Source organism: Prosopis cineraria, unplaced genomic scaffold, assembly GCF_029017545.1.
Source record: "Prosopis cineraria cultivar Desert tree isolate PC_DT_omini unplaced genomic scaffold, ASM2901754v1 PC2, whole genome shotgun sequence".
Taxonomy (NCBI): Eukaryota; Viridiplantae; Streptophyta; class Magnoliopsida; order Fabales; family Fabaceae; genus Prosopis; species Prosopis cineraria.
The window spans coordinates 4,493,717-4,507,490 of NW_026555333.1; the positions used below are offsets into that span (position 1 = coordinate 4,493,717).

General features: G+C 37.9%; 1 protein-coding gene across 1 annotated transcript; it reads left to right on the top strand.

Annotated features, from left to right (window-relative positions):
* Positions 1-10,323: 10,323 nt before the first annotated feature.
* Positions 10,324-13,534, top strand: LOC129304067 (GEM-like protein 1). Its single transcript, XM_054943699.1, has 4 exons — positions 10,324-10,732; positions 10,825-10,926; positions 11,410-11,681; positions 13,054-13,534. Exons 1-4 carry the CDS (start codon positions 10,462-10,464, stop codon positions 13,225-13,227), a joined length of 819 nt encoding a protein of 272 aa, XP_054799674.1. The 5' UTR covers positions 10,324-10,461; the 3' UTR covers positions 13,228-13,534.
* The last annotated feature ends 240 nt before the right edge of the window (positions 13,535-13,774 follow it).

Below are 13,774 nucleotides of genomic sequence, written 5' to 3' on the forward strand. Positions count from 1 at the left end.
TGTGCACAGACTAAAAATGGCATGAGATTTGGGCTAAAAGAGAGTGATTGTTGAAATGGATTTTACAGAGATTTTAGAGTTGCTAAGTGTGGGTTCTACTATTAAGCACAAAGATTGTGGCATCATCAAAATGGCACGACCATTGTTGAATCAAACTTGGGAGGTGAAAATGCAACATGTGATTTGTGAATTCAATCAAGCAATGAATTTTCTTGCTAAGTAGGGTCTTTCTAGTGTACTTGGTTTTCATGCCATCGACCAAGCTTCGCATAGGCTTATTCAGTTTCTTCAAATTGATTGTATTAGGGTAATTGCTAATGCTAGGCTTTAGCAAGCCCTATGTCACGATTAGTGATTTTTTGTGAGGTTAAGGTGGTCCCGAATGCTCCAAAATCTTCCAGAAGACCCCGATTAACCTTCAGAGAGCTAAAGTATACAAGAACATTTTAGAAAAATCTACACAACTCTAGTCTCAATATTTTAATACTGTTTCTAGATATTTTCATGTATATATCTAGATATTTATTGTAAATATCTAAACATAGGAGAGAATTCTAGAGAATTAATTATAACTGTAAGATCAATTCAATCCCTACCGTCTATTAAGGAGGTGGGAATTTTCTAGATTTAAGGGGAGGCCTATAAGTACCACCTCCTTCCTCATTTGTAACCAACCTTGAGTTCTCAAACAATACAAGTATTACATTTTATAAGCTCTCTCAACTATCCTTTGCTCTCAAGCTATACTTTTCCTCAACTTATTCAAGCATCTTCCTTTTTCATAAATCAAGCTTACTTAACATCTTCATGTGAAAACTGTCTAAGTGTAATGCTAGTTAAAAGACTAGCTCTGTGACAATTAGTATCAGATCATGATTCAACCATTGTGCTTAGAGGAAGGTACTGTGCAATGGCAACTAAGAAAGGAAACATTACTAGTATGGAAGTGTAAGAGCAAGCACGCATAGAAGAGGAGTAAGCTCAACCTATGTTGAAGCGAAGTAGGGGTAAGGTTCCAGTAGGTGAGCCCCTCGAACCTCAAGTTGCTAGCTTGGAAATTCACATAGAAAATGTGAGGATTACTATAGGGGAACTTGATAATCAACTCATTAATATTATCTAAGAGAATGCTAAGGTCACACGTGCTGCCAAGTCAATGATTGAAGAACTTGGCCTTGACTTTGGGAAAGATCTTCGTTCCCTTACCCATGATCTTGCTAACCTACACAAATATGTTAAGGACAAGTTGCATGGTCTACATGCCCAAATGGACAAGACTCGCTATGAATGAGAATCTCATCATCGTGCAAGCAGTCTTATTAGTGGTAGTACTTCAAACACCACTTCTTGAGGTCTAAAGGTGCCCAAGCCAGCGATGTATAATGGGACTCATAATGCAACAATTGTAGAGAACTTTCTCTTTGGCCTATAACAGTTCTTCGAGGCTATAGAGTAATAGATAACTTGATTATAATCAATAATACTTCAACTTTCCTTTAAGATATAGCCCAACTATGGTGGTGCAAGAAGTATGCTGAAAGAGAAAAGGGCATTTTTGCTCTCAATATATAGGAGCCATTTAAGTCAGAACTCTATAAACACTTTGTTCCCCACAATGCAGAAATGAAGGCTAGGGGTAAGCTTCATAATTGAAATAAACTAGTAGTATACCTGACTACATCAAAGAGTTTACTACCATCATGCTCGAGATCGAGGGCCTGCCCAATTGGAGGCTCTTTTTTTACTTTATAGATGAGCTTAAATATTGGGCTAGAGTAGAGCTTGACAGATGCAAGATGCAAACTCTAGATCAGGCAATTGCAGCTATCGAGTCCTTAATCAACTACTCTACTAAGAGTAAAAAGCCTAATCTTGAAAAGAGTGAGGGAGATAAAGGAGGACAAAAGAAGAGTTATAATCGAAAGGATGGTGGTAAATTCTTTAGTGGAATTTCTAAATAAGATAAGCTATCCTCGACTAAGCATGATACGTCAAAACCATTAATGCTTTATATGTGATGGTCTGTATTAGACTCGTGATTGCCCTAATTGTAAGGCAATGAATGCCTTAGTTGCTAAAATGAAGGAAAGGTGGGACAAGGAGTAACAAGTTAACCTTGGTTCCCTCCAACACTTGAAGGTACTAACTGGACTCTTTTATCCATCTAAGAAGGGAGAGAAGGGTTTACTTTATGCCGATCTCACTATTAAAGGCAAGTTTGCCTCGACTTTACTTGATACAGGAGCATCCCATAACTTCATGGAGGTTGAAGAAGCGAAGAGATTAGGCATCCAACTCAACAAGGGAGAAGGTACCGTCAAGGCGGTGAACTCTCTTGTAAAACAAGTCCTTAAGATCACCATAGACTTTACCATAGTCCCTATAAATGATTTTAAAGTTGTGTTAGGACTTTCTTTTTTCTATAAAGCATACGCCTTCCCTATTCCTGAAGTTAAGTCTATGATGGTCATCAACACAAACATAATTTGAGTGATTCCTTTAAAGCACTTGGAGAAATCTAAACTTATAATTTTTACCCTATAATTCAAAAGGGGTCTCAAGAATTCATAAGGCTATGTTGCCACCGTACGATCATTGGCTGAAGAAGAGGATAGCACAACCAACCCATAAGAAGCCTTACCACCTTACATCTAAGAGGTACTGCAAGAATACAAACACACATCATACTTGATGAGTTAACAAAGAAACTACCTCCTAGAAGAGAAGTAGATCATTAGATCAAGTTAGAACCTAGTGCCAAACCATCTGTCTTGACACCTTACCACATGTCACCTCTAGAACTTGTTAAGTTAAGGAGACAACTTTAAGATCTCCTTGATTCAGAGTATATCCAACCATCTAAGGCCCCATATGGTGCTTTAATTCTCTTCTAGAAGAAGAAAGATGGATCACAATGAATGTGCATCGCCTATCAAGCCTTAAACAAGATTACTATAAAAAACAAATGCTCGATGCCATTAATCATTGAGTTGTTTGATTAGCTTGGAAAGGCCAAGTACTTCTCTAAGCTTGATCTACAATCAAGGTATTATCAAGTACGTGTTGCCATAGGTGATGGCTAAAGATGACCTACGTAACAAGATAGAAGGCATTTGAATACCTTATCATGCCCTTTGGACTGATGAATTCCCTAATAATATTCTATATGCTCATGAACAAATTGTTCCACCCTTACTTGGATTAGTTCTAGGTGTTGTCCTTGGATAACATTGTGGTGTACAACAATACCCTTAAAGAACATGCTTAATACTTAAAGAAAGTCTTTCAGGTACTCTTTGATTACAAACTCTACATTAAGTTAGAAAAATATTCTTTTGCCAAATAAGAGGTAGACTTCTTAGGGCATAAGATGAAGGATGGGTAGCTCACGGTGGACCTAGCTAAGGTTCGAGCCATTCAAGAATGGCAACCTCCTATCAAAGCCCCAAAACTAATATCATTCCTTTGCCTGGCGAACTACTATCATTGGTTTATTAAGGGATATTCAATAATTGCAACTCTATTTATAGATTTACTTAAGAAGAATAGATCTTGGCAATAGATTGAAGATTGTGAGGATGCTTTTAAAAAGCTGAAGCAAATGGTTACGTAAGAGCTTGTCATGTCCCTGCCTGACTACTCCAAGCCTTTTGAGGTACATACAGATGCCTCAGACTTTATAACAGAGGGTATGTTGATGTAAGAAAGACACCTTATTGCATATAAGAGCTACAAGCTTAATAACATAGAGAGGCGTTAGATAGTGTAAGAAAAAGAAATGTTTGCCATCATTCATTATCTCTAGACTTGGTATCATTACTTACTTGGAAGTAAGTTTACCATAATGATTGACAATGTTGCTACAAGTTACTTCCAGACATAAAAGAAACTCAGTACAAAGCAAGCTCGTTGGCAAGATTTTCTTGCTGAGTTTGACTAAGGTTATAGTACAAGACAGGGAAAGCAAATGTGGCGGCAGATGCATTGAGTAGGAAAGCAGAGTTAGCCACTCTCGTAACAAGCATGCCCTAAAATGACTTCCTTGGATGAATTAAGGAAGGCATGTCTCAAGATCCTACTGCAAGTGACTTAGTAAAGCTTGTTACAAAAGGTAAGACTCAAAGATTTTGGGTGAATGATGGATTACTCTACACTAATAGAAACTGAGTCTATATGTCAAAATGGGGCAACCTTCGAAAAAGATGTCCTCAAAGAATGCTATGATTCTATATGGGTCGGACATCCAGGTATGGTATGGACACTTGCTCTTGTATAAAATCACTTCTATGGGCCACATATGCAAGACGATGCCAAGGCATATGTGAGGACTTACTTAGTATGCTAACAAGATAAGGTTGAACAATAACATCTTGTTGGTCTACTCGAACTTCTGTTAGTGGCTGAAAGACCATGAGAGAGACTTCATAGTTGCTCTCCCTAAGTCTGAAAGATGTGGGAGTATTATAGTGGCAGTTAATAGATTCAGCAAGTATGCCACCTTTATACCAGCCCCTGTAAATTGCAAAGTTAATGAAGTAGCACACTTGTTTTTCAAGCATGTTGTAAAGTTAAGGGGGATTCCTTGAAGCATTGTGAGTGGTCGAGATCCCCGATTCATCAGGAAATTCTAGAGAGAACTTTTCAAGCTCTTGGGGATAAACTTGAACCTTTCAACAAGCTTTCATCCTTAGAGTAAAGGACACACATAGCAGATTAATGCTTTGGTAGAGCTCTACCTTTGACATTATGTCAGCGCTCATTAACGAGATTGGGCCAAGTTACTTGATGTGGCCCAATTCTTTTACAACCTACAGCGAAGTGAGTCAACAGGCAATGACCTTTTTGAGATAGTTATTGGGCAACAACCTCTAACCACCAGTGCACTTGCTGCATTATATAAGGAAGACAATCTAGTCGCACATAAATTTGCTAAAGAATGACAGGAAGAGGTGGACATCACATGAGCAAGTTTGGATAAAGCCTCCCAAAAAATGAAGAAGTGGGTAGATAAGAAATGGCATTCCATTAAGTTTCAAGTTGGTGACTTGGTCATGATAAAGTTATTGCCCAATCAATTCAAGTCACTATGCAAGGTACACAAAGGCTTGGTCAGGAGATATGAAAGCCCCTTTCCTATGGTCAAATGTGTGCAAAAGGTAGCATACCAGGTACAACTCCCTCCCAAGCTCAAGATTCATCATGTCATTCATGTAAGTCTCTTAAAGAAATACTATAAGGATGAAGAGAATCCATCCCAAGGCATCTCCAAGAGAGCACCGACAGCGATCGTCACCGAGTATGACAAAGAAATAAAGGAAATACTTGCCGACAGGGTGATTAAGAATAGAGGAGTTTTCAACTACATTGAGTACTTAGTCAAGTGGAAGGGTCAAGTAACTCCAAAGCAAGTTGGGAATGTGAAGACTTCTTGTGGCAGTTCATTGACCAAATCCAATACTATAAGGAGGAAGGTGCGATGAGGACGTCGCAAAATTAAGTGGAGGAGAATGTCATGATTAGTGATTTTTTGTGAGGTTAAGGTGGTTTAAAATGTTCCAAAATCTTTTAGATGACCCCGGTTAAACTTAAGAGAACTAAAGTGTGCAAGAACATTATAGAGAAGTTTACACAACACTAACCTCAATATTTTAATGTTATTTCTAGATATTTTCATATAAATATCTAGATATTTGTTGTAAATATTTAGAAAAGAATTCTATAGAATCAATTATAGTCACAGGATCAATTCAATCTTCATTGTCTATTAAGGAGGTGAAAATGTTCTAGATTTAAGAGGAGGCCTATAAATACCACCTCCCTCCTTATTTGTAACCATCCTTGGGTTCTCAAGCAACACAAGTCTTACATTCCCTAAGCTCTCTCAACTATCCTTTGCTCTCAAACTTTTCCTTTTTTCAACTTAGCCAAGTATATATATATATTTTTTACAAATTAAGCTTACTTAACATATTTCAGTGAAGAGTGTCTAAATGCTGCTCGGGTTGAAAGACAGCCCGTGACACTTGGCTTTCTTTTTGTTTATTCAAGAAAAAAAAGAAGTCTTCCAAACATGTCTAACTTAATACGAAGCCTGTTGCATTGCTTTTGTCTTTTTTTAAGTCTGTTTTACACCCCCCCCCCCACCGGGCGCCCCTTTCTTTTCATACAAATGATTTATTTGTCCATTAATTTGGAAAGAAGTCTAAATTATAAGTTTTGTAGAGAATGACGAGTCAAATTTTATAATATGAAATTATGATTGATGAGACTGAACTCATGATAAACAATAATATCGGTAACTTTGCAGATTTGTTATGGACCGCTAATGGGCCTTTTACCACGGGGCGAATTCATTAGACAACAGTAAACGCGACACTTGGCAAAATTATTTAGGAACGGGCCACTTAAAAGTGACCGAGATACCTTCACGATCTCAAAGGATACTTTCTTTGTTTCTGAGAAAATTGCCTAGTGTAAAGTTGTTATAGTCACCTGAATTCAAATATAGCACGAAGGAGTAGGCAACTTTCATATCATCTTCTCTTCTGTTCTTTTTTTTTTTTTATTGTGTGTGCTGGCCAAGGGATTGATACCAGGAAGAAATTTTTCAAAGCAGTTTCTAAAAATCATCCCTGCTGCATGAAAAGTACTGAACGGGGCTGATTTCTTTCTTATCTGCAGGGACAGGTTTTATGGAACCTGAGATCGTGGGATAAGTTTTTTATGGCTGTTCCTGGTGAAAATTATTAATATATGTGCACGGAGATCATCAGAAATTGCATGACTCAGAAATTGAGTAGTTTCAGCGACATGGATAAACTGTACAGGTCAAAACCGTGATAAAAGATTAGATCGCGCTGAATGAAATGATTTGACGAGCAAACAAGGCTCATAACTCAACCATGGAATAAGCTCCGCTTCTTGCGTTGCATGCAGCTTCACCGCTCTCCCCGCGTGAGAGAGAGAGAGAGAGAGAGAGAGAGAGAGAGAGAGACTAAAAAGAAAGAAAGGAAAAGGGGAGGAGTGAGGGATAGGCGAGGATGAAGACGACGGTGGCTGAGGACAAGCCATGTGAAGTGAAAGCCATGTTTGCTGGACAGATGGCTATGTATCCCTATTTGCTTCCTGTTCCCAAAAACGACGGATTGCATCACGATAAATCATGACCCGCTTTTTTAAAAATCGCCAACAAAAAAAAGAGAGATACAGGCCAAATATTTCAATATTATCCTGTGTTTCTTTAGATTTGCAAATTTCCCATGGGTCCATATTGTCTTCTTATGACTGCTCTTCGGTTTTCATTTACATATTTTCTTACAGCTATCATGTTTCTAAAAATCTGAGCGTCACACTTATCTCTCGCTCCGTGCTATTCCCCTCCGCCGGTGTTTTTAGCGAATTCAAGCACCTCAAGACTTCCAACAACATAATTTAACTTAAACTTGCTGTTTACCCCTTTTCATTCTTTACTTTATCTCTTTTTTGGTCGTCCCATGCCACGATGCCACTTGATTTAAGTGAAAAACTTTTCTGCTTGATGCTTTATTTATCAGATGATAACATTTTACTTTGAAGAACAGAGTTCAACAAGTATTGGACGATATTCCACATATGTGAATGGCATTTCCTAGGATTCACCAAACTCGCTGCATAAATTGCTTCTCTTTGCACTTGTTTTTTTTTTTTTTGGCTGGAATAACAACGGGATTATATTTCATTCCAGCCAACAAAAGCACCATCTCTAGACACAAGTTATTAACCAGCCGGTCTCAAAATTAACTTGAACTCAATTTGTGATAAACTCCACAATTGAAAGACTTGAATACGTCAATGTTTTAAACTGGAACAAAATCAATCTGGATGGTAATAGAGAGAATGAACAGCTCTTCTCTTCCCCAGTCTTCTATGGAGGATCGATATAGCACGATGCCAGGGATAAGGAAAAATGATGAATCAAAGGGAAAAGAGGCGGGAGGGAAAGATTCGAGATTCCCGCATGGGCATTTAATTTCAGAATCTTTTTGGGGCTCTAAGTTTTAACTAAAATGCCGTTCCCATCCTTGAACCAAGCAAACTTCTTTTCAAGAACAACGTAAAAAAAAAACAAAAACAAAAAACAAAACAGACAAACAAAAAGACAAACAAAAGTACGAAACTAGTGAGTACTTCTCTCTCTCTTGCTCTAATTTTTATGTCACGTAAATTTCAGATTTTAACAGGCCACCGACCTGGGGCGAGACAGCTACATGTCTTGCTGCAAAAATTGTGTTGGCGGCACCGGTGCTATAGAGATGAATGACGAGCTGTTTGAATCATGTCCGGAATAGTAGTAAGAAACCATGACAGTAGAAATTAAAAACGAACTCAAATGAACAACTTTATTTAGAAAAAATAATCCAGAAAAAAAAAACTTATTGCTTCTTGAATTCACGCACAGGGAGGCAATCCGCTGATTCCAACTATAATTATCCTGAGTTGGCCTATTTCGTACACGTGAGTCCACTTTTTTTTTAAGTCCATTTTATTAACCCGCTTCATTTCTTAGTATTTATACACTAAGAGAGTCCTTCATTTAGTTAATGTGAAATTTTTGACACACACACAACAAATTGTTGTTTATTTGGCTGACTCAAAAATTATAATCTTTCTGTCATCTTTGCCAAGTTAAAAAAAAAAAATATCCCAATCATTGAAGAGAAAATAATTGAAAATCCATCTAACCCGGACAATTATATTCAGATTTATGCATACGAAAGTAAAAACCCTTCAACATCCACCATTCATCGCCATTCTTTATAGTCTGTTCTCAGGTTTGATCTGTTCAGCAACATATCAAGCATTGTTCTGTGCCACTGCCATTGAATTTATGACTGTTCAGTTTCTCCTTCTATTTTTCCTGGGAACCTTCCCAGTGAGGCCACTTACTAAACAGATCATTGGCCTCGACCACATGAGCAGTAGATGGGAGTTGCACAATGCACAAAAGCTGTCTAATTTTAGATGCTTGTTAGGAGCTTTTGAAAATTCCTGTGTAAGGCGGCGATTCCATCAGGGCGGTCATTTATTTATGTGAAAAAGAGGCTTCTCTTTATGATTTGATCCCCACTCACTAAGGGCCTTTAATGGCTGATGCCGCGTGAGGGGTAAAGTCATGGAACTTTGGAAAGGGAGAAAAAAGCAAAAATGGAAGCCATACATATAAAAATTGACATGCTTTTGGGCATAGACTAGCTAGGCCTTCATCTCTCAAGCTATATATGACAGAAGCTAGCTTCTTGAACGCTAGAGTGGTAAAAGCTGAGAAGGAAAACCAGACAAATTCAAGTCCCGAAATGGAGGAAGCGTAGAGCCAACTGAGTTGAACTGGTGGAGGCAGGCTGAGTGCGCATGTCGGATGATCTCGATTGATTGCTTTTACAAATGTAGGAAGAAATGGAAGTGGGTTAGAATTACACACATGTGATACCATATAGTAGGTGCAAGGTTGGGCATGATGGTGAGGTGAAGTTTGGGGAGCGGAAAATCAGATCTATGGATTAAAGGTATCCTCCATGGTTAGTGAGATGCAGCCCCATGATTTTAGGGCATACGGGCCCAGCTTATTTGTCAGCTATTACGGCACTAAAATTTCACTTGAAAAATGTAGCAACGGATAAGAATCTATCAATTCCTGTGGGGGCTTATCATATCCCCTTCCACTCCCAACCTTTCTTTTTTCTATCGTCTTGGATGACTTCGGACAACACTATTCTCATTGTCAATTTCTTGTTATTGTTGCTGCCACCATTCATTTCGACCCACATTATTCGCACAGTATTTATTTAATTATTTCTTCAAAAATAATCATTATATCAATATCAATAGTACATAGGACAATATGTCTATCTGATCATGATAGTTTTAGAGATCTAACATATTAAAATATTCATCCAAGTACATTTTTACTGAAACCAAATATGCTCGAAAATTGTTCGAGTGCCGCATCACTACGGAGTATATTCTCGAGAAATCCAATTGTTTGGTCATTGGAGGATTAGCATTTTGTTTTCTGTGTAATCTCACAAAAATTGAAGTGAATGAATACAAGGTCAAACATGGATTTTAAGGATACTCAAAATTAGTTTTGGTATTGGGCTCAGGTTCACTGAGATTCACATGGTAGGCCCGAATAATCACGGGCAATGATAAAACAAGATCCAAAAGCCCGTTCGAGGGTTTACTGAATTTGAACTTGGAATCCCGCCTCTCTCCACCTCGTACGCTGGTCAATAAATATAAAATAAAACAAAATTTTGCAACGGTTCTTGCTTTCTCTGAGGAAAAAAGGGATCCGCATATTCCCAGACCGTTGCACCTTGCATTCACAAATCACAGACACAGAAAAATTCAGCATCGTGTCCGCGCACGGACGGCGGTCCGGATCTGAATTCCGAATCAGAGTAATCCCTAAAGGCGCAAAATATGACTGTTGAATCAGCTGATCAACTCCCCTATACCGAGCCTTCAAAATCGCATCTCCAATCTCAGCTCCATCATTATCATTCCTCTGATCACGTTCCATATCCCAAACTCCACTCCGACGACGTCGCCTCGTCCCAGCCCGCTACTCAAGGATCTGTCCGTAGCGCCACCGATACTTGCTTCCCGGTTTCCGGTGGCGCTGCTACCAACATGCCCAAGGATTTCCATCCTTACGTATCTTCCCCGCCGGCACCCACTTCTTCTGCCAAGAGTTAGTATTCGTATCCCTGACTTCTTTTGTCCATATACAAGTTGCAAGTTCGCGTTTGTTCAGAGTGGCTTACTGTTTCTGTTCATTTGCAGATACTTTAGGGTCAGTGAAGGTTGTCCTAGGAAAATGGGGAAAGAAAGCGGCAGAGGCAACCAAAAAGTCTCAGGATTATGCTGGGAATATGTGGCAGCACTGTATGCTTCATCCCTATTATTTTGTTCCTTTTGCTGGCATTCTTCGGTTCAATTTCCAGGAATTTTTTATGCATGCTGATCATTCGTTATATTTGCACTAAGAACGTCCATGGGTCTTTTCGCTTTAAATCTCATTATCCCCTTGGTGCATAATTGATCAATTTTGTCAAAAACAAGATAAAACTGGGAAGAGAATGCAACGACAGCTTTTGGATGTGTAATGTGCTGGTAAATGGTAAGATGTGAAAGTTGAAAGTTAGACTGTGAAATGGGTATGTGAAAAATATCAGCTTTCTTAAGACTATTGTACATGGTGTGAGTGAATCCACAATAATGATAATTAACTTGATTTTATTTGCATGCTGGCAGCATTACTGATAAACCTCGTCTGTTCTTCATCTATGATATTTGGATTGAATGCTCACCGCTTTTCAGCAGTTCGTTTGCAATCCTAACGTGTATGTTGATTTTTCTATGAAACAGTGAGAACGGGTCCCAGTTTTGCTGAGGCAGCTGTGGGGAGAATTGCTCAGGGAACAAAAGTTCTCGCAGAAGGTGGCTATGAGAACATCTTTGGACAGACTTTTCAGACTGTTCCGCAGGAGAAACTTTTAAAAACATATGCATGCTATCTGTCCACTTCGGCTGGTCCAGTGATGGGTGTTCTATATCTGTCAACAGAAAAATTGGCATTTTGCAGTGACAATCCTCTTTCTTACAAAATGGGCGAGCAGACTCACTGGAGTTATTATAAGGTATGCTGAATGTTTCATGATTTTTGTGATCCTTCGCTTTTAAATATCTGTCGTATCCTTCCTAAATTACCAAATTGATTTGATAATATGACCTGTGAATAACTACAGTTAACATTGCTTATTTACTAACCCAACCCTTATAGACGTGGTAATTTCTAACTTAACTTGAATAGGGTTTTAGGTAACATTGCATTTTAAGCAGGCTTGTATGGTTCACTCATTAGAAAAGGCAAAAAACTTTTGTTATTTTAGATTTAGATTCCTCGATATTGAAGATTTACTTGTGTTTGGCAAAAGCAAAAGGGGTGTCGCGAAGTATGTCAGAGACGCAGGATTTCAAAAGAATTAAAGAACCTAATTGCTAATCAAACGTGGGAAACTTGAGCTCCCTTACCCAGTTCACCTAGATGTGAAAATGCAAAGTGAAGAAAAGTAATATAGATGCAGGAAAATAGGGATACATTAATTAAAAAAAGAGGTGGCGGGCTATGCCGGCAATGCAATAGAAAAATAAAAACTAAAATTACATGATAAAAGAAAAAATAAAAGTAGCAGATGCGGAATCTGAGACGGGTAGCTTGTTGATGCTGATGATTTTTCTTGTTGAGAGAGGACTACTCTATTTATATATGATTCTGGCTTGGTGCCCAAATCACATGATTGTCACTTCAAATCATATGATTGTCACTTTCTTTGAATTTAGGAAGTACTTCCTCCATGATGGTTACTCATCATGGATAAGGTGTAGATCGTCTTGATTTAATGACTAAGGCTTTATAAATATTCTTTTTTTATAATTATTTTAAAGTCGATTAAGTTGAGTTAAGCTTGGGCTTTCAAATTCATAATTTGAGTACAAACAACTTAAAACTAAAAAGCTCAGTTATTCTCATAGTACATGATTATTCTGATCTTTTAGGTGGAAGATTTAGAGAGCTAAAACTACAAAGTAGTTGAGGAGGATTAAGATTTTCCGAGGGTTGTTAGCTTGTGCTGTCTATCTGTTGAAAATTCTGTACTGTAATAGCAACTGAAATATGAATGTTCCTTTAATTGGCATTAATGAGCTACTGGTTTCGCAACTAGAAATGTATTATTGGTATATGTCAATTGCGCTGTATTTTTTTTTTAGCCGTATGAAATTTATGCTTGACACTTTTCCCGCAAAAGATTGCTCTGGATAATTCTGGTTTCCTTCTCAAACTATGATCCGGCAGTGAATAATTTTTGTCCAACTTGGTCAGGTCTTCATAAATTATTCTAGAAACAAAGTTCTCGGCAAGCACACATTGTTCTGTTGCCGTTTGCCATTAATAGTTAACTTCTCCATTGCAAGTATATGATTTATGGTTTCCTTTTCGTGAATAAATAGGTGGTCATTCCATTACATCAGCTGAAAGCAGTGAATCCATCAACAAGCAGATTAAAGGCATCAGAGAAATATATACAGCTCATCTCTGTTGACAACTATGAATTCTGGTTTATGGGCTTTTTGCAATATGACGGTGCTTTTAAAAATATACTAGGAGCCTTGCAGCCTCGTTGATGTGCATGTGAGAGGATCAAAGGCCGCCCCACCTTTTATCTTGTCACAGAAAATGTGGTCTGCGTTGATAAATTATTTACCGAATCATGGAATTTTTCAGTTCAATATTATTGTAGTCCGCTGGTCTTGATTGCGGACAAGTCGTAATACTAAAATTCATTATTTGGTAATTGGTGTTAATATTTGTTATATGAGCTGATGCAAAACTTGACAAGGTATGCGTAGATTACTTTGCAAAAACAAAAATTATTTTATTCTTTGTAAGATGTAAATGTAAATGACCATTGTATTGGGCATGTTGAGTTTATCTTTCATGTTTCGGCTCTTTCGATGAGGACCTTCTTCTTGACCGGGGAAAAAAAAAGACGAGGACGTTCTTTGATATATGTCACGATGCTAGCTGTTCATATTTGTAAATGTGTTGTATCATAAAAATAATGAGCTGTGCATCACATTGCATAATCATTGATATACTAGCTAAAGCTATAATCCTGATTGCCTTTTGTATACTATTTTTGTCATTTATTGATGTAATATTAATCAAATT

Coding starts and splice junctions, on each gene's coding strand:
- LOC129304067 (XM_054943699.1), top strand. CDS start 10,462: ATGACTGTTGAATCAGCTGATCAACTCCCCTATACCGAGCCTTCAAAA. Junction 10,927..11,409: donor TGGGAATATGTGGCAGCACT/GTATGCTTCATC, acceptor TCTATGAAACAG/TGAGAACGGGTCCCAGTTTT. Junction 11,682..13,053: donor CTCACTGGAGTTATTATAAG/GTATGCTGAATG, acceptor GTGAATAAATAG/GTGGTCATTCCATTACATCA.